Source organism: Bemisia tabaci, chromosome 8 (genome assembly GCF_918797505.1).
Source record: "Bemisia tabaci chromosome 8, PGI_BMITA_v3".
NCBI lineage: Eukaryota > Metazoa > Arthropoda > Insecta > Hemiptera > Aleyrodidae > Bemisia > Bemisia tabaci.
Window position 1 is genome coordinate 43,398,364 of NC_092800.1, and position 26,953 is coordinate 43,425,316.

At 39.7% G+C, this 26,953-nt stretch overlaps 1 protein-coding gene across 3 annotated transcripts in view; it reads right to left on the minus strand.

Moving 5' to 3' along the window:
- LOC109030472 (matrix metalloproteinase-2) overlaps positions 1–26,953 on the minus strand; it is a 364,259-nt gene that overhangs the window by 250,298 nt on the left and 87,008 nt on the right. For all 3 annotated transcript variants that reach the window (XM_072303226.1, XM_072303227.1, XM_072303225.1), the window contains one exon: positions 11,813–12,215. In XM_072303226.1, coding sequence (XP_072159327.1) covers positions 11,813–12,091 — 279 coding nt within the window. In that variant the 5' untranslated portion in view covers positions 12,092–12,215. The remainder of the gene's footprint in view (positions 1–11,812; positions 12,216–26,953) is intronic.

A 26,953-nucleotide genomic window follows, 5' to 3' on the forward strand; every position in this document is an offset into this window, starting at 1 on the left:
AAAATTCATATTTTAGCAACGAAAATTTGGCAACATCTGAAGGCTCATAAGGCGTTCTTCCTTAGCACAGCAGTATACCTCTTAAGTTTTGGAGTGACTTTTCCAGGACTGTCGATCTCCTTCAGTTGTCATGTAGGATGCAAACGCGAAAAGAAGCGTCTGATCTCACGATTCGCATATCGAGGCAATTGTGACGCTATTTCTAAAAGCTATGGGTTTTCTTCTAGTTCGTCACTGGAAAAAATTAAGGCAAATAAAACTGTTCGCCGTAAAATTTAAAAAAAATTCTGCAAGGGGCAAATCGGATTTGGGTGCGAGGCAGCTACGTCGCCGGATCGCGGGAAATGGTCGGAGTTTTGAAAAAAATTTCCCCTTTGAGTGGTCAAAAAATTGATTTAGCAATAGAATACTGAACTGACGCTAAAAACTGACACCGAAAAGCTTGTGAGGAAGTCAAAGATAAAGAAATAAATAATATTCACCAATTGAAACTGCATGATATACCTGCAGAATTTGCATCCGTCCTCACCTGGAATGAAGTTCAATCCTGCATAATTTATTTTCCTCTTAATTTCATTCCATTTCCATAAAAAGTCTCCCTGTAACCGGCGAAGAATGTCGGGTGTACGAAAGTACCTTTTTTCAGCCTCACTGACTGAGTTATTCAAAAATTCCTATGCAAAGATGATTCGTCATCTTGACACGATTAATAATTAAACTTTTTCCACGAAATCTTTGGCTACGACGCCAGAATGAGCAACTGACATCTTTTCACTGGCATCATTTTAACACTCGGATTTTTTTAAAAAAAGATATGTTTATAATATGAACTACCTTGTGTATTATTAGGTAAGTGCGAATAAATAGTCTGTCACGATGCACTTATGCAGTGCTATCTTTTAACAGAGACGGTGGATTTCGCTGTCTAGTAAGACTAAAGTGGATGATTTTGCCATCGGTTTGTCAATGATGGCGAGGGAATAAAGAACCGGCATGTAAGTCAACAACCTTGATCATGAATCTGCAGACACAATAAACAATAAAGGCTGCACCGCGGCAAGCCCGTCATAGCCGTCACACACGAGACGAAGAATGGGACTTCAGCGACTAAGAAACGGTGAAAGTATGAGTCTAATCGTGTCGACATTTTTGCTTCATCGTGAAAGGAAGGAGGCAGCACTGGAGATTCAAACTTTTTACTTATTGCGTGCAGAAACGATAATGTATGAAATATAGATTGAAACTAAGAATAGATTTCTCTAAAAAATACATTTTTTAACCAGAATTTTGGGGCACCGACATTCTCGTAATTTGACATATTTTGCTTTCAGCGCGAAAAATTTTGTAACAACTCATCTGAGCGGCAGTGCCCGAAACTATAAGCATACGACTCTAGTTTTTCACTCCAAGGTTCCTTTATCTGCAAACGGTCATATTTTATTTTATTTCTTATTTTTTTTTGTATTCAGATAAAGTTCATTTTTGAGAAATTAAGTGATGAAATAATGTAAAAAGTTACTAATGTAAAATTATTGTAATTATTACTGTCGATATTTTTAACAAATGAGTAAACAGCTTACACGTTCAAAATAGATATGGAAAAAAAAACAGCTTTGGACAATCGTTTGCGGTTTTCGATTCCAATTAATTTTGGATAGCTAATAATTCTGACGAATTTTGGAAATAAGCGGACAAAATGCCCTCAGCGTTGATAATTCGAACTGCGTGGTATGGCGTAGTTTGAAGGAAACCAAGTCATTTTATAATCAAAAACAAACAAAAAAGAAGTTTGGTATCCTTTTCCTCCATAGGGCCTGAAGTGAAATAAGAAATTAAGATCAAGTTTTGGTTACTTATAATATTTTTTAGTAGTCTTTCAGTTTCTGGCAACATACGGTGAGAAAATAATCCGGACTGGCAATAAGGCCAATCTGCCACTGGCAGATACGCCTCCTTGGCGCGGCGAAAATGCGCCCCCCTGACAGATAGCAGAAAAAGAATATAACAAAATTACTGAGAAAATATGAAAAAAATTTCATCACATAATATAAACAAACACAATTCCCCTGCTCACATGAGTGAAGGAAAGGATGCGCGTAGCGCTTCGACGACGGCACAGAGATACAACTATTCGTGCCTCATGGACGTCCCTGCTGCATCTGAAAAATTGAAGGCGCGATGACGCGAGGCGTGAACTCTCAATGCTCCGCTAAATACTGTTAATGAGGTGTCGCTCGAATTCGGGAGGAAAGTTAAAGAAGAGGCCCGAATACATCTCTCCTATCCTCGGCTGTGTACTCAATTCTTCTTTTATTTCAGGTTCATGTCCGATTCTTTTTAGGATGGATTTGCTGACCCACATCTAAAGCTTGCGCAAACCGCAGCTGTGGCTCGGTTCCTTTGAAAATAATGGTGCTTGGATGCGTCTAGTGGCTTTGACTTTTTAGTTTTTCTATAAAGTCCACTTCCACCGATAGGATCGCTACATTTTCCCTTCCGCGGCGTGGCGTGAATGATCGATTATCAATATTTCTCCATTTGAAGCTATGGTAAAGAATCGATTACTAGGGTGTTCGCTGCGTACACCCTGTTTATCGATCCTTTTCCATAGGTTTTAATGACAGATCTATCGCTAAATCGCAAAGCACGTCACGCCACTGTTTCTCTTACTCTTCTTTGTCTACACCTTTGTCTATCGATTCCAAAAATCAGCCCGCCGGCAACGTATTGCCACAAGCCAGCTCAATGACCTCGGTCAAGTTGAAGGACTCTCAAGTTCACTGTCAGTGTTGAAGGTACATTCTTTGTTTCTTTTTTCACGCTAACTTGAGTTTTCCTCCACCGCGATTCGTCGAGCGTGCGGAGAGGACTATTTCTGTACGACCCAGGTAAAACTAGGTACACTTGCCGCCCCCCCCCCCCCCCGCGCCCCCGGCCGGGCTCCCGCGCTTGAGCTTCCGTTTCGTCACGTTCGATTGCATGAATGAATAGGTACAGCGCAAGTGGCCAAGGTCATGTTCGCATCTACTGGCGCCCGCAATCCCCGACAAATGTTGCCGTTTCATGCTTTCAAAGCGGGGTTCCGTATGACTTCATTCAACCTAGGAGAATATCGATTGTCGGCAATACCGGGTTTGGGGTGGCTTACTCGTGCCTCCGCCATGACGTCAAAATGGGGTGGCCGGGGGTAAACTTGAACTCTTAATCTCATCGATAGACTCAGAGCAAAGGAAATATACCCTGGTAAAAATTGGCGTTAAGAGCTGCGTTTCAAAATATCATAGGAATTCGTATAGCCGGCTGAAGAAGGCTACAGAAAATCATATAGCTGGCTGTAGAATGCGGAGAAAATCATACGGCCGCGCTATACGAAGCGATAAAAAATGATGCAGCCGGGCTATAGTTCCTATCGCCGGGCTTTACACTTTCTCGCCTGGCTGTTGCTTTTTCGCCATCGATTATAAGAGGCTTTAAGAAATTGTGTAGAAATTCGTGTGCTTTGGAAATCATTAAGTTTGATACGGAACCACCTTAATATTTACAAAACACGCATTATATTTTCCTTTAATACATATTTTTATTCATCAATTAAAATGAGAATAATCCATACAGGATGTGCAAACATTTCAAAAACAGGAGTTGAATAACGCTGACTCCGCCAGATTAAATATCAGAGCCTAACACAAAGCAGAGCGGCGACGCACTGGCGCCTACAAACCCAACAGGGATACTTCACGCATTGCGCAACGCGTGAAGTATCCCTGTTAGGTTTGTAGGCGCCAATGCGTGTTTCGCGCTGGCTGCCCGCCTGTCACGGCGCTTGAAGCAACTATTTCACACCAGAGGTATTGCACAGTATCATACGAAACTGGAGGCGCTTTAATATATTATTAATGGTAGGAATCCATCAAAAGTACGGAGCTTTTCTCGCAAAATAAATCAAGATGCTATGGACCAAAAAAAGCAGTATTCCAAAAACTCACTAAGTCCTAGCATCCGTAATTAGTAACGTTTAGCATACATTTTATCGCCTGGCTGTTGCTTAATCGCCATCGGCTATAAAAGGCTATAAGAAATTGTGTAGCCGGCTACAGAAGCTATTGGAAATCTTATAGCCGGCTGTAGGTCTATGGTATTTTGGAACACAGATTCTACTGCCAATTTTTACGAGGGTATATTCGCACTAATGCAGGGTTATTCAAAAGTCACACACCACTCGCCATGAGGAGGGTAGCCGTTTGAAATTTTTGAGTTGCACCCGCCCCCCGCCTCCTGAAGGGTTCAAAAACTGGAAAGTACCTAAAAAAGTTTCCCTCTCAATATGAGGGAAAACGTCACAAACCGCAAATCGATATCTTAATTAGGACTAAAGTTATGGTCAGTGGTGCGTGACTTTTGAATAACCCTGTATCATCCCCAAAGGCGTTGCTTTTCTATGGGGGATACGGATTAATTTCCTATCCAACCGTCGTGTACTGCTAGACCCCCCCCCCCCCACCTTAAAAATTGCGTTATCCGTAGCGTACTCCCCTTTTTAGAGGAAATCGTAGGACATCGATAAAAATCAGTAGACATAGTGTGCAGTGTTAAGAACATGATTAATTCCTTTTATTGAGCGTAAAATATATGTTGTGTTCTCCTCCTCCTCTATTTGGGGGAAAACGCAAAAAATCGATCGCATTTTCAGCCTTTTTGCCTTCAGGAAAGCTTACGTCATCCTTGGCTTGACCCACCCCCTCCCTCCTCGTCACACACCGTCATCCACCACTAGACCTCCCCCCCTCCCCCTTACATGGGTGACGTAATTCATGAACAGCCCTGACCAAGCAGCCATTGTCCTAAAAAGCACGGAGCCCTTGACGGTAGCCAATGGAGGTCACTCCGAAGGCCGGGCCTACCATGCTCCTCCAAAAATTCCTCCGACCTAATTAAAGCACAACGAGCAAAATTAACGTCCATTAAAACGATCTGATAATGTATGGAGAAATTCCTGTGTGGCGGGAGGGTGCCGTGCTGACCTTGACTGATTTTGCAACGTCGAGGGTTCAGGTTCAGCGACCCCCGACGCGACAGCCGCGGTGGTGGCGCGGCGGTGGTCAGTGCGCGAACCCCTCCGCACTCCCCCCCCCCCCCAGTGATTTTTGGCGGGATGCGGGAGTGATCCGCGCCTAATTAACTCCCGCGTGGAAGACGAAATTGGGATGACTCACCGCGTCGCGGCGCCGCGCCGCACAGTGGATCGAGTCAATAAGGAGAGGTCGGACAAAATTTGCAAACTTTCAAAGCTCATAACTCCGTTCATACAAAACTTAGGGGTTTTAAAAGTGGTTCCATTGGTTTTATCGTGAAATTATCATCGAAGGATACCCGTTAAAATTTAGAATGCGACAAATTAAACATAAAAATTTGCAGTTTTAGTCGAAAATCACAAGTCAGACCTCTTTGATTGACTCGATCCTCTACTGTGCGCCGTCACGCATAATTATTGAGCGTTTTCAATGCTCACTTATTCTGCCATCTGACGGAAAAACCCCGTATGACCATCTGAGAGTTGCCAAATTTCCTCCGATTAACATGTTAATATTTGAGGACAGTTATAAAAGTGTTTTTTGAAAATTTCACGTAATTTAGGTCTCATTGCGAATAAAATTCTCTGAAAAATTCAAAGAGAAACATTCACAGATTTCCCTGAAAATTCATATTTCATCGAAGGAAATTTGGCAAAGTCTGAGGGTTTATATGCCGTTCTTTTTTAGAACGACAGGATACTCCGCCGTGCTGAGGCACAACGCCGTATGAAAATTCGGACGTTGCTAAATTTTTCCGTAGAAAACAGGAGTTTTCCGAAAACTTCGGGCGATTTTTTCAGAACATTTTAGAGAATATTCTCAATAATTGTTTATTCTTGTTTACCTGAAAATTTCCATGAAAATTATTCAGAGCTTTTATAAAAAAACTTGTAATTCATCGGGAAGATTTGGCAACATTCGAAGGCGCATACGACGTTTTTCCTAAACACGGTAGTATTGTTTCCTGACCTGACCGCGCAGGCGCTGCCGCTTTATTAGACAGTGCTTCACACCTGCGAGATGAGGCGAGGAGAATAAACGAACGAGGTTCAGCTTTCGTAGAGATACTGTGGTCTTGCAGAACTGAGCCTTGTGCCGGATTTATGGGTTTTTTGCCCGCTGAGGGATTGGCGGGTGGCCAGACTCTTTACCCAATTTGGTTTGGTCCTAAGTTTTTGTGTTCCATTTTTAATTTGCGATAGTTTTTTGTGCAATATTTTGTGAACCAATAGTTTACTTAGTACATGGTAATTGATTAAAATGAGTTTACTTGGTCCAGTTACAAGCAACGACACAGGTGCTGACTGCTGAGATTTCGCCAAATAATGAAATTTAACCCTTAGATTCCCAAGTCGGGTCACACTGACCCAAAGATCGCTGACAACACGTGCCCCGCAGGGTTTATGGGGCCGGTGTCTCCGAACCTGAGATGTAGGTCTACAAATACAACTTGAAAGAAGAATAAAACATCAAATTGAAAACGAGAAAGTAAAAATCTAATATCAACACAGCCGAAGATAGGAGATACGTTTTTGGGTTTGGTTTTTTAAAACTTTTTTCCCGAACCAGAGCGACAGTTCACTGGCAGCCAAGAGCGGAGCATCGCGAGCTCACGCCTCACGCCCTAGCGCCTTCAATTTCGCAGATACAACACGGACATCCATCAAGCACGAATAGTTGCATCCCTGCGCCGTCATCAACGCGCGACCTTTCCCTTGCTCTATTTTCACGTTGTGTTCAGGTTCTGTCTGTCTTATTTGTAGTTATTACTACTTCAAAGGCTACGATAGCAAAACAGCCGAGGATAGGAGCGATGTAATCGGGCCTTTTTTTTACCTTTCTCTCGAATTTAAGCGACACCTTACTGACAGCATAGAGCGGAGCATTGCGAGTTCACGCATCGCGCCTTCAAGTTTGCAGATACAACACGGACATCTATCAAGCACGAATAGCTGTATCTCTGCGCAGTCATCAAAACGAGTCCTTTCTCTTACTCTATTTCCATGTTGTGATGGCTCCGTTTGTCTTATATTTGTAGCGGTGTTTCAAATGCTACGTGAGCAACACAGTCAAAGTTTAACTTGGATTGCATTTGTTGGCCAAACTAAGCACCGGGTAAAAATAATTGGGTGAAGTGTCTAGCTACCAATGTAAAAATCACTAGACCGACTTTCGAAATTCATAATTTACGAGAGCGGATATTGTTAGTTTAAGTGACAATGCATTTAGAATGGAACTAAAAAAAGACGCATGATGCCAGAGAAAAGGTGAATAGGGCACGAAATCAAGGGCGAAAACTACCAAAAGATTCACAGCGCGGTTAATGGGCCCAATCATAGCTCATGAAACAGTATATTGGCGTGTTTTTCAGGTAGATAACTATTCGCGCTCCGCAGTAGGTATGTTGCCTATGCAGCCAAATTGAAGGCGAACCAACTAGTTCATAATGACAATATGAACTAGTTGGTTCGTTCACGACGTCATTTATCGTCAAAGCTCATTGAGTAATAAAGTTAATGTGTATTTTTCGAGTAGATAACTATTAACATTTCCCACACTGTTGTCTTGCGGCAAAATTGATGATGAACTGCAAATGGACGATCGATTCAAACGAAGCTCATTTACATGGTATGATTATGGGTTTTTCATATAGATAACTATTCGTGCTCCCTAGTATGTTTGTTGCCTACGCAGAGAAGTGAAGGCGAATCTCATGTGTGTGTAATATATCTGATAATAGGTTTACGCATTGCCCATATGTTCTAAGAAGTCTCTAAGTTTTGAATAGATAACTATATTGGCGCTCTCGCGGTGATTATGCCTATGCGCTGAAGTTGAAAGCGGTGGGTATTCAAGGGGTTGATATGTACCGACAGAATCACTCGCAATTTATTATTTTTTTCAAAACATGCAGAGGTATAAACATGTTCCTGTACTATCTACTCAGTAAAATCGTACACTGAAAAAAAATATCTGGTGTATTTACAGAAAGGGTAAAATCACCAAGAATCAGTTCTATTTGATCCCAGTTTTTTTTTTGTAAAATTACCATTTATGGAATTGGTAATTTTACCGAAAATCTCGGTAAAATTATTGAACTTTCTCGGTAATTTTACTGGACCTTGGTAAAAACGCCAATATTTTTTATCGACTGTGGTAGAATTACCTAGATAAAATGGCAAAGTTACCGGGAATTGATTACCAATAAAAGTGGTATTTTTACCTGAAAAAACAGTAAAAATGTCGGTTTTTAGGTAAGCTTACCAGTCTGTCTTGGTAAAATTACCAATAATTGGTAAAAAAAGTGAGATGGTAAAGGTACCAACGGACCTTGATAAAAACGCCGAGAATTTTTTTTCAGTGTGATAGCGCCTGATGCAACCGCTCTTCATGCGCCACCCTAATACAGCCCTGATTGAAATATTTCGATTGAAAAAGAGAGTAGCCGCTAAGAGTCCAGTTTCCAGGTCACAAGAGAGCAATTCACGAAATCTATTATTCTTTACTCCTTCGTGATTGAAACATTTATAAAAAGTTCATTGATAATGCGATCGAAAATGTGAAAAAATAAAAGAACATAAGGGCACTTGTTTCAAATTTATGATTGTCGAATATTTCTGTTAAAACTGGGATTCCACGTTGATTTGAACCATATTTTGAGTGACTTAAAGCACGATATGACCGGTAAAATCGTTTTTGACACCCGCATGGCTCGTCTCATAAAGCTGGAACGATTGTAGTTGCCAACAATTTAAGTGCAGCATTAGCGAAGGTGCAAGATGAGCCACAGTGCATTAACTTTTGTTGCTAATTTTAGAGAAAGTTTCTTGTTGCATGACATCCGACGTCTGGTACTATTTTAATCTAATAGGTGATGTTGATTATTTTGGCCGACTAACTTCAGTTATGAATGGGGTTTAAAAGACAGAGCTCCTGTTTATGAAGACTTTTGACTTCGGGAATGTTCGATGTTGTTGGTAACAGGACTCGTGACTAACGTGACCAAGTCCCCACAGAGGTTTACGAGAAAAGAGTTTTCCTCTCTCTAACATTTGACAAAATGACAAAATCGATAAATATCCTGCAGATCAATTATACTCTCTTCTTCTTTTTTTCTTCGTTACACCGTTTGCGAAACGACAGACATCGTTCCACAAAAACAAAAAATATTTGAATTATTGATGCGAGATCGTCAAGAGTGTTTTACGTTATATCTCGGGACAAAAATGCTCTGAAATTTTAAACCAAATTGGAGCTATAGTAAGTTGAAGTCAGCAAATCATAAAACATAGTCTCCAGAAAAAGCTTCCTGGAATTCTGAACCGTCATATTTAAGGCGTAAAATTTCCGCGTTATAATGTCTCTTTCACGCTTACTATTGGCATAAAAAGCGACGTAAGTGGCTCGCACTTTATTCTTCAAGATTTTAGAGAGCGTTTTCCGTGGAGATCTTTTTTTTTTTAAATTTTCTTACCTAACTCTAGAAAAGTTGCTCCATGATAATTTTGCTACCTTATTTAGACTAAGATCCCTTTTTAAATGAACGGTTACACATTCATAGGATCAAACGGTGGCTAATACACGAGTTCACTACCCACTCGCTCTTGTAAACAGTCAACATTCCTTTCATTTCCTTTTGTTTCTTCAATTCAGCAGATGCAGTAATGGGCAATTGAGTCATTAGTTGATGCCCACATGAGCCGCATTAATTATGTCATAGCAGAGAGTGCAATCTCGCGGTCAACGCCGTACCGCGGCGGCGTGTCATCGCCTCTTCAGTTGCGTCGAAAACACATGTCATTAATCAAAGAGACAAAAAGTAGAAGTGTATAGTGCCGTAGGCCGCACCAATTTTGGTACGCACCACTTCTCAAGTTTTTCTTTCAATGTATTTGGAATAATTTTTTTATTTCTGTCGTCCAAAAAATTAGGAAATTGTCCAAAAAATGATTATCAAGCGCAAGAAACTAAAGTACTGTATAATGGCATGGTTGGAAATTAAAAATAATCATATTCGTTTTGATATATTTTAAATCTAGAGGGTTCCATTGAGTTACAAAATCAATACTTTTTATCAACTAATAAAATTATGATAATAGATGAAATAATTATGCCTCACTTGAGTTTAAATTTTTTTTAAGAAAAAGTTACCAGTAAACTTAATCTGAGAAAATGTCGATATTTTACAGTAAGATTTACACATCTTAATCACGAAAAATCTCCGAAAATATTCCTTCGAAATTCGATATTGCTAGCCAGTATTTCAAACCTTTACCCTCTCACCTGATCACCATTGGTTACTATATCGCTCAAACTTATGACACATTTTTGAGATGAATATCAAGCAGCAAAATTAGCAAGTAAGAACAAACAATTGCATCTACGCGAAACTCTGTTTGGTTTATGACTATTCTTTGACGTCCCGAGTCCTGAGGCACGGCCAACGTCCACGTCGAATAAATAGAGTCGCTCCGCTACGACCGAGAAAACGTGCCTAAAATTATGTCGTAATTATTAACTATGATCGTGTCTCCACTCTCTCTCCCTCTACGCCGATACATGCTCTCTTAATGCGAGGAAGAAAAAAAGTGAGTCAACCAGCGTAAAGGTAGACCCGATGCCGATAGACAGACTGGTGCAAACGGAAGCTTCTTTAGGTGAGTGACCTATTGAGTGATTAGCGACGGACGCGCTGTGATAGTTAAATGTTGAGTGACCGGCGCGGCGCACAGTGGATTGAGTCAATTAGACAGGTCGGACATGAAAGTTTTGACTAAAACTGCAAAGTTTGATATTTATTTCGTCATATTCTCAACTTTAAGGGGTACTTCTGGGAGATGATTTTACGAGAAAACCAATGAAACCATTTTTAGAACTCAAAATGTTGTAGAAACGGAGTTATAAGCGTTCAAAGTTTCCAAATTTTGTTTAACTTCTCCTATTGACTCGGTCCACTGTGCGGTGTGGCGGTTGACGTCTCGAACGTGGGGGGGGGGGGGGGGGGGGGGCAAAGTGACAGATAGCGCACGTAGTGCATCGTGCATCCGCACGAGTCGTAATTGAAATATTAAGTTCTTAAAGCGGTGCTCTGAAGTTTGTGCACAAGGCACGTTACAAAAAGCTGCCAGTTTTTGATAACGGAGGTAAGGAAGGACCAACCAAGATCGATTGGAGTATTTTTCGGTGGTGAGGCACGGCATGACCCGAAAATTTGAGCAACTTTGCGATTAAAATGTATACCTGATGATTATACTGTTTTCAGTTTTGGGTGAAGCAACATTTAGTATAACTTCAGATTTATCGACGCATCGATGGTTTATTTGACTGTCGGGAAAAGATCCCGATACCCTGGATTTTCGATACACTGCTGTGCCATCAATTTTTTAAGCAAGAGTTCAGTATATTTGAGCTTGACCCTCAATTTTAAAGGATATTTGAGAGGCGTGAAGAACAAGGCGCATAAGTGCAGTTCTTGAAAAATTTAAGATAGTAATGATTTCGAGTAAAACTAGTCAGAATGCATATTCTGTGAAAAATTTGCTCCCAAATTCCAATTTTTAAGCATCAAAAAGTCCGTTTGAACTTTCTTTCCGCCATAAGGATCCATGTAATTTCGAAACTTCAAACACTTCTTAAAGAGCAAAAATTGCACTTATACGCCTCGTTTTCCGAGCCCCTCATTTTAGGGAAAGGGTTCAGAATGTGATTTCAGAAACATTGATATTATAAATGAAAGTACTCACCACATCGTCATAAATAGGAGACCTTCTTATCCTAAGTTGATTACGATTTGTCGTATATATCACATGAGTATCACTATCATTTATTACAGGTATACAGGAAACACAACTAACATATATATTTACAAATACCGCGAGCTTTAATAGTAGATTTAACTTTTTGTAGTGTAGTAATAGTAACGTCCGCGAGATGACGTTGTGACAGTGAGCAACTTTATTTTTGAGCAGTGAGCTCCACCTGACTCTAGGGGAAAACTCGTTGATCGGAATTGTTCGAAGCATTTTTTTAAAATTATTATAATTTTTGACGAATATTTGTGTGCTTATTTATTTCATCTAAGGACTTTTCAATCCTTGGGTCTCAAGCATGGCAGTCGGTGCTGGTTCATCGTGAAATTCTTGAGCACTGAAACAAACAAAAGGAAAATGTATAAGTTAAACAATGCATATAATAATTTTACGTTAAATAATAAGTAATATAGTGGTGCCAAGTCGTAGACCTAAGACTTACGCAACAAAAAATGATGCAGAATACGCTATACTTTTAATACTCTCTTAAGACGTATTCACGAGACAAAATCCCGGTATTTCCTGAATGGCAATGAGTTGTAAGGGAAACAGAGTTCTCTGCAAGAATCATATCAAATGATAATGAGTTTTGGTGAATGGGTTCTGGAACCTCTTCACATCCCTAGATATGTCAGCTTTCTGCAAAATAAAAATATTTGACCTTTTCACTTCCGTCCCCCCAAAAGCGACTTTTATCCATAGACCATATGAAAAATTTCTGACGACGCTAGACGTACTTTCAATACGGAAATTGCAAAATTTGTCGAACATACTAGGGATATTTCGTCGCCTGGCTGACAAAAAGGCTGAACTACACTTAAAGATGAGCCCGGGAGAGCATTGAATTATATGGAAAATAGGGTCCGTTGTGAAGTTCAGATGCGCCCTTACTTGTGAGGACGGCGACGATTTTATTCTCACCTCTCTAATTGGTTCCGAATTTTACCCAAAGATACTGGCTTCCCGACGCCTGCATTTCTTCATAAAACTTTACAGTAAATTCTAATTGAAAAACTGTCGTGCGAAATCCGTCGTTCCCGATACGAAAAAACGTCACTACATTTCAATGTTGCCAAATTTCACCTCGCAGATTGCATTTTTCAAGGCAAACCATTAACGTTTCTAACTGAACATTTTAATTGATTTTTTTTCCTGATCTCATGCAAAAATCAGAGAAAATTTTTACAAAAATTGTACAAGTACAATGTTGTAAAAAATTAAATTGCTCGAGTCAATTTTGCAACCTTTAAATGGAGTAACGTTCATTCGTGTGGGAGACGATGATTTTATGCAATCACATTTAATATGTTTATGACTCCAAAAGTTGACGGAGGGGGATTCAGAGTGACAATGTTGGACCTTGAATCTCATATTCATAAAGTTTTGCTACCATATGGAACAGTAAAATTCAAAAGCCTCATCAAGAAAGATTAGGGAGCAAGAGCTCACATAATACGTCGATTTTATCTCCGAACGAGTGACGCAATTTCGAGGATAATCGCATAATCCAAGCTGCAGTAAGAAATTCATTTCCCCCATGTGCATCCATCTTGTCTTTTAGCCGCAGAGGAATTTGAAGCACTAGACCAGCGACTACGTCCCGTAGGGGTATTTCGCCCTCGTGTATTTACACCACTCTTCGTTTCCTTGACAACGGGACCATACTGCCTTCTTCACTTGAAATTGATCCCGTGGTGGTCAATAAAGATGACGCCACAGCTATTCACTCAAGTGGGAGCTAACGAAAATACTCTCCTTAAACTGCATTGAAAGACCGAACAAAGAAAAATTATTGCCCGACTTCAAGGGGTATTTTTCCGAAAGCTTGTCCACTCTTATAGCGATGGAGCTATCTCATTTCCTAGGAAAAGACAATCTTTTTTGACCCTTTGTTGAGTGATCATCAATCTACACTTAGTTTGCATTCCAGGTTATGTATCAGTGCCCTCGAGTCGAAAGGTACCTAACTCCATTTTAGTCATTCCGAGGTATCAGGGAATAATCGTGCATAGGCCCCTTTGATTCCAATGTGGCAATGTAAATCGTAATTTTTGAAATTTTTTACCTCATAATCGGCGTAAGGGCTACCAAATTTTCCACTCACACGGATTCGTTATTGGAGATTTCCAAAACAACACTAACTCGATTTTTTCAAGAATGTGAGTTAGGTCCCTTTTGGCTCTGGAGTATTGATATCTCATTATAAGCACGATATGCCTACACACAATTCGTTAATTTGTGGTAGTTATGTTCCATTCAAATAAATATTTTTTTTAAAAAAAATGGGCTACTTTAGAGGAAAATTTTGATGCGGCAAGAAAGAATATTACAACTTTAAAGGACATAATATTCCTGCTTCTTAAGTGAGAATAGTACATGACGACATTTTTTCATCCATACAGATTACACATCTGACGACGTATAAGTGTATATTTCTCTTAATACGTGAAGCGCTACAACCCCTGTCAGCTTCGCAGTCCGACCCTCCGAAGTGCTTCGCGCCTCAGGTGCTATGTATTATAATACGTTTTATTATAATACGCGTTACTCTCATCATTTTATATTATAGGAATATATTATGATATAGTCTGTCAGTTCGCGTAAAAGACAAATCTATCTCCCTCTGCACGGCGGCAGCGGGTAGATATGACGAGGTAATTTAGCGCTGGCGCCATAGAAGAGAGTTATTTTCATGTGCGCATTCTAAAAAAATTTCTTTTGAAGAATTTAAGCAAAACTCCTTCGTCAAAATTCCTCTGAAAATCCAATCTCACAGACCAAACAAAAAACTCATGTAAATCCTCCAAGGAACCGAGGCGTTGCGTTATTGACTGTGAAACCGCTCAGCGCATTTACTAGCTGTGTGGCATCGGACTCCAAAAGTTGCCACATTTAAAAAACAACGTAAATTCTCCCTCGAAAATAACTTAATTTTACGACACAAATTGGCAGTCCTGGAGTCGAAGCCCTGCAGTGGCTTTCGGGAGGCATGGTACATTGAGAAAACGGTTAAGTTAAAACTGGACATGATACACAGCTGCATGTCACGATTGGAAGACGATGCTGCGTCTGTGTCCTTGTTTCCGGAGGGGAGGGGGCAGGGAAATGTGTTCCTCCAGTGTTACAGGAGAGGAGGGAGAGAGGAAATCGCGATGGATCCAAGATTCGTATCTTGGGACGTGCCAAAATTATCTAATGTGGAGGTGCTCCGCGAGACACATTTTTTTGCGGTTTGGCCTCAGTAATTGAACGAATTCATCCAGCCCCTCCTTCCATCCGTTCTTTGGTTGTTATTTTTGGCTCATTGTGTTTCGCAAAGTAGTGTCAGTCGAAACAGGAGTCGCAAATTTCACAATAAGCTGAGATCTGTGAGGGTGTTAAGTTACCTACTTTTACCTTATTTTTCAGGTTCTTGTCGGCCTTAATCCCTGAAAATTTGAAAAGCCTGGAGCATGGATGTCCCTATAGCCCTGATGTCTATCTACTCTATAGATGGCTGTAGGCTCCCGACAGAACAGAGGCCAATAAGCCAGCCAAAAAAAAAAAAAAAAAAAAACCCTTATTTTTTAAACGATAAAACAATTATTCCTTGATTTTAGTCCGAGATTAATCAACTTTATTGTGAAAGGATATTATTACTGCGACCTTTGGAGGTAACAAAATTGACACATAGAGATGTGGGTATGGAATTGCGCGCATTGCTGTTCCGCCTTCAGTTTCAAAGATAGGCCAGAGAGCAGCCTCAATGCAGTAAGAGTTGTCTATTCGCGGATTTGAATCTTAAACCATCTGAAAATATTGCCTTGCAATTCATTACGTTAAACTAAACCAGACGGTTTTGATGATGACATGTCTGTTCTATTCAAGTCTCCATAATTTAAAGTAAATACCGAATAAAAATAATAATTCCCTTCCATGGTTTTTTCGGCGGATAAGTGGGTAATGCTTTCTTGAGTGAGTATGTAGACAATGCCTATTCTTTTTTCGCTCATCCTAAAAATGACGTACCTACATTCTTAGATGAATTATTGATGCTTGAATGAATGATGAACGTATCCACGCACATGGACCATCTACATGTTATTTTTTTGGTAACTGCTTTGATCACTTAGACCGAGTGTGGCAGAAAGAGAAACGTGAAATAGCGTTTCCGCAGTGGGATTTATCGTAAAAAGGCAATGATTACTTCGATTAAGGAGAGTTCAAGCAAAATTTGAGGCATCCTTTCTTTCGGTAAAGCTGGCAGGTTAAGGTTTTAAAGACGTAGCGAATGCGTGATTTATTACTTGGCGATCTCACCGCACGTTTAAACTATGCTTTCCATCTGATTATTATACTTGTCTAACGTCGTGAGTCGGGTGGCATTTATCTTTTTCATCTCGAGACAATTGCACGCAAAATAAAGGTGTGGTGAAATGCATCAAATCAAAACACCATCAACCGTAAAATGTCAGCCGTCTCGTCGCGCCGACAGACACGGTGTAGCCAACGTTAGAGTAAAATTACCCTCACTTCCGTTGTGGCTCATGAAAAAATTCGAAAGATCATTCGTGCATTGATGACACTGGTTAGAGCTCATTATGGAAAAGTATCGACATCGGCAAAGAATCAAGGTTATTGATCCGAAGTAAAATGTTCTGGCTGTAGCAAGTTCCTCTAAAAAATGATGTAGTAAAGGTTAAATGTGAATTCACTTTCTTTATTGAAACGTCTTGTCTCCGGAATAGCGTAACAAATAAAGTAAGAAGACCTTTGTGTCCTAAGTCAAAGGCGTTATTAACTGACAAACAATGCAAGTTTAATTTCAAATAAGGGCCGTTTAAGTATTACGTAAACCAATTAAGGGGGAAGGACTCGTGAGGGGAAAGGTTCAGGCTTAAGTGGGCTCTCACTATCTAAAAAAAAGTTCCAATAAAAAAAATTTCACAGTAATTTTTAGATTTTTTGCGTTATGTGGTCGGAAAATTTGGGGAGGAGAATGGAGGCAGGCTTCCATAATTAAGAAGAGGGATGAGAGGTTAGCTTACAGGGTAGGTGAGTTAAACAGTCTGCCAAAATGGCTTGCATAAAGAAAAGAATAAAAAAAGAAAAACAAATGAAAGAAGAAAAGAAAGAAAAGAAGAAAAGAAGAACAAAAAGAGAAATGATAAGAATAAAGAATAAAGAAAAAAGAAAAAAGAAAAATGGGGCGACCAAACTTCACAGCAAGAAAAAGCTACACATACCTCTTATACGCCCTTATTTCTATTGTGTTTTTTATGTATCAGACGCACATAAGCCATAACCTAAATAATTCCACCCCTCGGCAATAAAACTACGGTTCTAACCAAACAGGCTTGTAAATAAATAATGCATAGGTAGGCCGAGAGACTGATAATAAATTAAAAAATAAATCTGAATGGAGAAAACAGCGATAAACGGCCGAATGCTATTAAAATAATTGAACCGAAAAATTCCTCCAAGGATAATCGTTAGGAGGGAAAACCATCGGACAGCGAAGCCCCGTCCAAAAGTTTTAGGTCTCCTGCCAAATCGTCCTTGTACCCCATTTTTCTAGCCTCAATACATACGAATAATTTGAGACCGAACGATTTAATTTGATTATGAATGCATTTCGAACAAATACGGAGGATAGTTACTTAAAAATTTCAGTGGCGGTTAGCCAGCGGTCTTCGAGGAAGCCTGAATTAAAATTACTCCGTAAAAGAAACGGAGTGGAAGAAAAGAAGTTGCACAATAGAGGGATTCCGACCTACGTCAGAGAAAGTTATCGATCCAGCGATTGGCTTCGAGCTATTTTACAGCTCATTTTAGCAAAAATACCTCTATTTGCACTATTATCACAGGAGGGTCACATTTTTTTTAAAAAAATCTAATTCAATACAATCGATGTAGGTATCGATTGTATTATTTGACCGTTGTGCATTAAGAGCCCCAGTGAAATTGAAACTTTTGCTGGATTACTCTGCTGACATGCATTTTATGTAGCACTGGAAAAAAAAAAACACATTGGATCTAGAGTCCGGACTCTTAAAAACACTCGACAAGAAAAAATACTCTTAATTCAATCGGATTTTAGCTTAAATCAAGAACCAAGCCTCTTAATTTGAGCGGATTTCTTTTGATTTAAGCAAAAATCTGATTGAATCAAGAGTATTTTTTCTTGTCAATGTTTTCAAGAGTCTGGACTCTAGATCCAATGTGTTTTTTTTTTTTTTCCAGTGAGGTGCTCTTCAGTGGGTTCCACTCCGCTCCCTCGCACGCAGAACTGAAAAAAAACTAAAATTATCAGCTTGCGTATTTGGTATTATAGAATGCGGCAAAGTCGCTACTCTTTTTCGCCAAAATTGTCAGTTAAGCGGTTTTGTTCGTTAGCCCTCGATATTGTACAACGAGTGTTGCAACGCTTTTATGAGGGTCTAACCTTTTCAAAAAATATGCCCCACATTCTCACTCGAGATTAAAACAAGTTAAACTATAATGATTTCAATGGAACTGAAGCCCGTAAATCAACAGCCTACTATGCTGAATCTTCCTTCTCTACTTTTAATTTCGGTGAGTATTATAACTCTGAATCAGTGCATTGCTGCTTGGCTGTGACTCAAAGTAAACATTTTGATAGGAGAACCTTAGGTATAGGAATTTCCTCATGCGTGCGATCGACTTGGCAAACACGGGCGCTCGGTGAACCATTTTTATGGCGCCTCTTGGAGGCATTTTATATCCTGGCGGAAAAGGCTTAACGTTCCTTCAGAAATAAAATGGAGCATATTTTTCCGATGATGCATTGATGGATGATTGCAGCTTCACAGTCGTCAAATCTCAGTTGCCCTATTTCAAACGGAATGGTACTGTTGAATACTAAAATTGCTCCGACGATTCTTCCCGCAGAGGGTATTATTCGGGGGGAGGGGGGGATGAAAACTCTGTTTGTACGTTCAATCATTGAACAAATTACTCTAATGGAGAATTTGCAGGTGTAAATTTTGTGAATTCCATGTTTAAAATGAAACTGTTAGGAAAACTGAGCATAAGGATATCCTTGATTTCTAAATTGAACGATTATTGGAGAAGATATGAAAAAATAACCTAACCTGCTAAAATATATGTGATACGTGTTTCAATGGAAAATGCAGCCAGAAGGCGCCATAATGCTGCACATTTCCTCGCTTTTAAATCAATTTTTCTCAAATATTGTATGTCAGAAAAAAATTATGAAAAACACTGCAAACTCAGCTTATTAGGCACTCTCAGATGAAGCATAAAATTTTTGTGCACAATGTCTCCATTCCCCTACTATAGTTAATTTACCCTAAAATAATATTGCCCAAACTTGCTCATTCGAAACCATGCTGTTTGATCAATCTCCATTTCCACGCGGGTTTATGCGAAAAAGAATAAAACTGAGAGAAAAAAATCATTGGTTTACTGGAGCAGATGATGTGCATTTTTCTGGATCCGGTCCAAGCTGTTTCTACTGTCCTTCCAAAATAGACGAACAGTTTCAGCGAATGACTCAAGTGGTGCCTACGCTTTGGGATGACTTGTCAAGAATCTTCACGTGCTTTTAGGAAACAATTAATTGCGACATTGTTAAGCAGCTCTTCTTACTCCGCAGTCTACATAATATTCAACGACTATGGTGCCATGCTGAGGAAAAACGCCGCGCCGCACGATGGATCCAGTCAATAGGAGAGGTCGGACAAAATTTGGAAACTTTAAACGCTTATAACTCCATTTATACAAATCTTTGAAGTTCTAAAAGTGGTTCAATTGGTTTCCTCGTGAAATTTTCTTCTAGTAGCGCCCCTAGAACTTTAAAATGTGACGAAATAAACGACACAATTCCCAATTTTCGTCTAAAATTTCATGTCCGACCTCTCTAATTGACTCGATCCACTGTGCGCCGTATGAACATTCGAATGTTGCCGAATTTACTCTTAGAAAGATCATACTTTCGAGGATCGTTACGATTATTCTTTTTTTAAATTTCCAGAAAATTTAGATTAATTAACTAACAAAATTCTCTGAAAAATCAGCAGAAAAGTACCTAAATAATTTCCTCGAAAATTCATGACTGTCAAAAGAAGTTGGCAATGTCTGAAGGCTCATACAGCGTTTTTCCTTAGCACGACAGTATGTGTGCGTACCTTATTTTAAGTTTTACTGTTAGTCTAGTAAGAGTCGGACAGGTGCTCGGCAGTGGCGTGGCGTGAATTGCGATACATCGCTTGTTATGTCATTTAAAACTATGGAAAAGGATCGATAAACAGGGTGTTCGCAGCGAACACCTTAATAATCGATTCTTTACCATATTTTTAAATGACATAACAATCAATACATCGCAATTCACGCCACGCCACTGGTGCTCGGGTGCATAATATAGTTGACTCACGCCAGTGATAAAGGTAAGAGGAGGGTGGTAAATTTAGGGGTATGAACCATCCCCCTCGTGGCTGGAATATTTTCTCAAAAATACGTAATTTTGTGACTTTCAGGAACTTTAACCTCAGAACCCTCATTCCCACACCTTTTAAATATTTCTGGTTTCGCCACTTTCTCGCGCATGTGCGAATTCGAAAATTCTTGCGTTCACGCATGGATTACGTATGATGAAACAAACCCTTAGAGGAATGTGCATGCATAATTTCATACTGTAATATGTCATGTTCCACGTACGTAGACTTTCTGAAAACGAATTGGACGTATTTCTGCCAAACGGAACTATGTGCATTGTGACATGTATGAGTCCTATAATGCATATATTCTTATGGGTATCAACTTAGGGCTCATGTCTTAATGCACGTAGTTCCGCTTGATAGAAATACGTCCAATTATCATATGTATGTCCTTGTTTTCTGAATATTATTCAAAGGTTCACCTTCAAATTGCATTTAAGCACTGTTTGTCAATATGTCAAGGAGCATCGAAAGGACTTTTAATTCACTAGGACGAGAGTTTCGCATTATAGGGGCATGAAAAAGGGAATGACGATCATTTAAAAATCATCTCGTCAGACGAGCTTAAATGATTTGTTTTTTTATAGATGAGAGTGATTTGTCAAACAAGCTTGCTGCATATTCGACAAATGAACTTGACGTGATGTTCGTCAATTATCACCAGGGGCTGCTGAGTGAAAATCGTCCCTTCTCTGAATCGGACGGACTTTAGGATATTTTGACTTTACTTTTTTAAGAATAATGACAAAGTTTGCTGGGCAGGGCGAGTTTGAGGTTAGAGGTGGTGGTGGAGATGGCGGCGGCAGGCGGCAACTATAAGTGCATCAAGCAAGGGCCAAGGGGCCTAAAAATAGAGGCCACAGCCACACACTCAGGAGAAGACAACCGAATCCAGCTCTGGACTGAGTCTCCCCGCATTCAGATTAGGGAACTCATTGCCATACAGAAATTTTAGAGCATCATCACACTCCATTCGGCCAAGCTAAAAGAGTCACTCACACGAAATAAATTTCCACTCGATACAATTCGTCTTTTATCTGAGCCTTTGATACAAGTTGAATGCGTTTCTTCGGTTAACTTTCCACCATTTGGACGTATTTCTGCCAAACGGAACTATGTGAAGTCAGAAATGAGCCCTGAGACCCATAAAAATATATGCATAACAGGGCTCACGTCATAATGCACATACTTCCGTTTGGCAGAAATACGTCCATTTGACTGTGACGATTGAGATGTTGAGCAACCAGGTTGGTTGAAAATCTGTGCAGTTTTGGCCAAATTTTGGATTAAGCTTTCATTTGCGGTCAACACTGGATCAAAATTTGATGTTGACCGTGAAAGCATCAGCAACGAGATGAATGATGCTTAAGAAGCGATGGAAAATGAATTAATATCATGCGGATCCGGACACAGGCAACATTGCTTCTATGCTGCCGATTGAGCAGTAGTTTAGTCACGCTACTTAAGAAAGGTCAGGAGAGCTAGATTATGGGTTAACGGTAACAGCCATATATTACCGTTCTCATATTGAGATGAGGTGAACAGAGGTTATAGAGAAATAGTTCAAACATAAAATGCCAAATACCTGTAGATTTTGACTTTAACACAAATCGCTTATAAGATGGACTGCATTTTGCAATTTGGAACTATAAATTCTGGCTCTTCTGGAAAAACACTTATGTGCATAGGGAAAATAATGACACATACGTTGTTTTCAAACCGAGATAAAATTTATAGTTCCAAATTGCAAAATGCAGTCCAGATGAGCTAGGTGCACTTTTGTAAAAATACAGATAAATAACAAACCCTACAATTGTGGCTCAAATGTGCACTGTGAGTAATACAGTGCAGTAATGAGGACAGGATAGTGTAGAGATACATCTACATAAAACGTTACTTTTTTCTTACGTCCGTTACCCGCATCAACATTTTTTTTCTTAAAAAAACTCGCTGAGTTAAATAGTTTGTTTTTGCTGCCGCTCTCATACGCGCCTTTGCTTTCTGAACACCCCCTTAGGTCTTGCTTTGCAGAAAGCTTCTAAAAAAAATAATGTGAAATTCATCGAAAAAATTGCCGAAGTTAAGGCTGCAGACAAACTCACATCTCAGAACCTCTTTAATACAAAAAAAGAAACATGCTAAATTAGAAAGATCATATTCGAGATTAAATATGATTAAGACTCAGGAGATATTTAAAGATATCAGTTAGCCCAATGATGTGTGGAAACAGACACAATTTGTCTTTGAAGTTGGGTGTTCCGAAGCGCCACATTGCAGAAGTGACATGTAGAAGAACCCTGGGTCTCATTAGCTGGACTAAATTTTGCAATTATAAACTACTGTTTCTGGCTTACTGTACAAACAACGCAATTGCTATTAGCTTCCCTATGAGGTTAGGCTATTTTTTTGGAAAAGCTGGAAATGGTTGTTTCTTATCGCAGCATGTAGTCCAATTGACATTCTCACTTATTAAGTTAATTTTTTAGGTAATTTATCACTATTTTAAAAATTCGTTTATTTTCTTTGAAAAAACATTTCCTCCTCCTCCCTTTGTCTCAAGTGACCCAATTAGGGGAAGATTTATGGGCCAGAAAGTCTCGGAAAATTGGGAACCTCCGTTTAGTTGGCAATAGCGTCGATGTGGGGAGACCAAGCATGGGTCTATGTTTACATCGCGGCTCTTCCTGCGACCGCGGTTATTCAACTCCCACCCTCCCCCTCCCCCCTTCCGTCTCGTGCTCCAGGGACCTCCCCCTCCCCCGCTCCACCCTAACCCTGACCCCCGACCCCCCTTTCGCCGTCGAAATCTATGAATCGGTGCAGCTACACATCCGGAAACTGAGATTTGATTTAAAGTCGACTGCACTGCTAGGCGAGCCGCGTCGGCACGTAGTAAACAAAAGTGCACCAGTTGGCTGTCGCTCAATTTGTTTCGGGCTTCGATTTCGGGGCTTTCAGACAGCGTGCTTTGCGATACATAGATTGATTTGTCATTTAAACCTATGGAAAAGAATCGATAAACAGTGTGTTCGCAACGAGCACCTTGATAATCGATTCTTTACCGTGGCTTCAAATGGGGGAATATCGATAGTCAATTATTCAAGCCTCGGTACTGCTTTCAAAGCGGACCGCTTTCGCTCGTGGGGTTCCTGAAATAACTCATCCTTTCGCGGGTTCGGCTAATTCCTCGTTCCTTTGAAGTAAGGGCGTATCTTGATTGCCACGTGAGCCTTGTTCTACGTATAACTTTACACTTTGCGGGGCTCATGTGGAGATTGACATATGCCCTTACGCCAGAGAGGCGACGAATTGTGATTTGGAGTTAGCTGACAAAAATTACGCGGGAGGCAGCAAAAGAAAAGAGGATCTTTGGAACTTGGATTGGATTCAACCGAGAAGAAAGAAAACGCATCTGTGCAGGCAATTGGACAATGTTCACGGAAATGATTCTATTTAAATTTCAGCGTAAACCCTAGATTATACGAAGTCGCTATAGCCAGGACAAATTCGTAGACATGTACAAATTCAAATGAACTTATTTCGCTTGGCTCTTTGCGATTTGAGCTTGCTTTAGACAAACGATCCTACCTCTAACGTTCTCTGATCTGATGAGATACGGTTGCCTTTTATGATTGGATAGACGTATGTGCGGAGAGGTAATTTGGCATCGAAGAGAGGTGGTTTTCATAACACATATTTTCGGCTCATGTAGATCAAATGGGTCGTTAAAATTGTGATTTGGATTGCGGTAATGATGTGCGCATCATTTTGTGAACGTTTCATTTCCGTTACTTAACGATTTCATTAATATTTAAACTTGATAATTTGATTACTATCACTGCATGTATTGATGTTCAAGCTTTAATCGAATTGAATCATAAATTTCTGAAATTAAGACGTCACGGGGCAATACCAACTCTGATAGTATCGCTCATGTACACATTTAAGGAAATACAGCGCGTGCAGTAAAGGCAACATACAGAAAGCGACGTTGTGGCAATGAAAGCGCCTGGATGCAACTATTCAAACTTGACGGATGTGCGGATTGCATATGCAAAATACTGTAGGCGCCCTAGTGATCGTGAATCGCACTAGGATGTGCGTTAATGTCATTTGGCGTGCTTGTTTCTTCCTCTTTCTTCCTTAACGATGAAATTGAATATATATAGAGGCTGGCTACAAAGGAGAAAATAGGACATGTTTGGAAATTATCATCATCGGTTTAAAAAAAAATTTAATAATTGGAGCCTTTAAAACGCGCGTCACGTCGTGTCGGACCAAAAATGAAAGTTGTAATATTAGACGATATGATAGTTGGCCCAACTGTTTTTGTCGTTATATTTCTTTTTTGTAGTAGTAGAAATAAACCATATGCAATAAAACTATCAAGGAATATTCAAAGTAACGTAATATCAAGTAATGCTAAAAAAAATTAATGAGGCTACACCGTCACCTTCCGGCCAAAGTATCACAAGCGCCATGCGACGTTTCAAAATTTCCGCCGCCATTTTATTTTTTTACAAAGAAATTGTTAGTTGAATCTGTTTGAAAATTTCACTGAATTTTATCGGCAGCACAAAGAAAATTCAGTGAAATTTTCGGACAGCTTAGTTGAACAATTTCGCTGTAAAAAATAAGATGACGGCGGCATTTTTGAAACGTCGCATGGCGCTTGTGCTACTTTGGCCGGGAGATGATGATATCTGAACTTTTTAAAGCCCCTCAAGTAGAAAATTTATAAGTTCATTAAAAATGCCACACTGGAAAAAAAAACACATTGGATCTAGAGTCCAGAATCTTGAAAACATTGACAAGAAAAAATCAGAAATAATACTCTTAAGTTCCATCGGATTTTTGCTTGAATCAAAACGAAATCCGCTTAAATTAAGAGGCTTGGTTCTTGATTTAAACTTGATTCTGATTAAATCAAGAGTACTTTTTCTTGTCGATGTTTTTAAGAGTCTGGACTCTAGATCCAATGTGGTTTTTTTTTTCCAGTGCAGTCGTCTATACTTTATTGAATGTAGCTTTTTAGCAATAACACACTGCGCGGGGACTTTCAAACTTCCAAATGAGGAGATCAAGGGTCCATTCAATCCCTGACTTTCTGTCAGAGAAACCAGGCGCTTGCTTCGGATGAAATTAGACGAAATGAACTTTGTTAGGTAATCCAATCAACGTTAATTAAGATACAAGGCACTGAAGTCAAAAGACTCGTCTGAACAAGTAAAACTCAAACCGGATCTGATTCATTGAGAATTGCGGGCATCTATGAATCCACCTTGCTCTGCGCTACTACTGCGCCGGAAGCCCCAATGAATGCTTGGGGAAAATCAAAGAAACCATGAATGAACGGAAACGTTGCCAGAATTGGACTATGCATAAGACTGCGTGGGCTAATCAGCACACGTGTCTACCGAGATGGAATCGGCAGTTGATTCACAAACATGAGAAAATTTCCATCGATTTCCTAGATCCTGCACATCGTAATGACTTGGTGTTGATGATTGAACCAAGATTCCCATGCCCTCTCACAGTCATACATTTCCATCGATCGAACATGGTTAAGAATGAGAAAGTTATCTGTTATGGAAACTTTCAAAAAGATTGCAGAAAGGTAATAACGGCAATACATGGGGTAACTCCTCCTTTACAAACTCAAATTTGACAGCTTTTTTTGAGCTTTGGAGTTCATTCCAGAAAAATCAATGACACCATCATGTTCTTCATGAAATTTATTTCCATCGATTCGAACATGTAGTCCAGGCAAATAAGCCATGAAAAGGGCTATAGCCTGCAAAAATCCCGGGTAGCAATGTTTTCATCGATTCCTATGTAATTTTTGACGCTGAATCCGAATTTCAACTTTGCGCCATTAAATTCGGACCGGAAAGTTGCCAAATGTGGCAAAAATGGCCTAAAATCGGACTTTTTTCCGGATTATGGCCTGTAACTTGCCAAAAATTGATCTGACGATAAAATTAGTTATTTTCAGAAATAAAGCTCGTTAAATTTCCTATAAAAAAGTTCCTATACATTTTTTTGCTCAAGGCAAAATCAAGCGCGCTGGCGGGCTCCAAACTTTGAAAAATGAGCGAAAATTTGGTTTTTTGCGGGTTATGGCCTGTGACTCGTCCAAAATTGATCTTACGACAATTTGGTTGTTTTAAAAAAAAAGTTCGTTAAATTTCCCATAAAAAAGTTTCTATACACTTTTTTGCGAAAGGCAAAATTAAGCGCGCTGGCGGGCACCGAACTTTGAAAAATGAACGAAAATCGCGTTTTTTCCCGGTTTTTGCAAAAATCCCGGGTAGTTATGCTTTCAGTGATTCCTACGTAATTTTTGACGCTGAATCCGAATTTCAACTTTGCACCATTAAATTCGGACCGGAAAGTTGCCAAATTTGGCAAAAATGGCCTAAAATCGGCCTTTTTTCCGGATTATGACCTATAACTTGCTAAAAATTGATCTAACGATAAAATTAGTTATTTTCAGAAATAAAGCTCATTAAATTTCCTATAAAAAAGTTTCTATACATTTTTTCGCTCAATGCAAAATCAAACGCGCTGGCGGGCTCTGAACTTTGAAAAATGAGCAAAAATTGTGTTTTTCGCG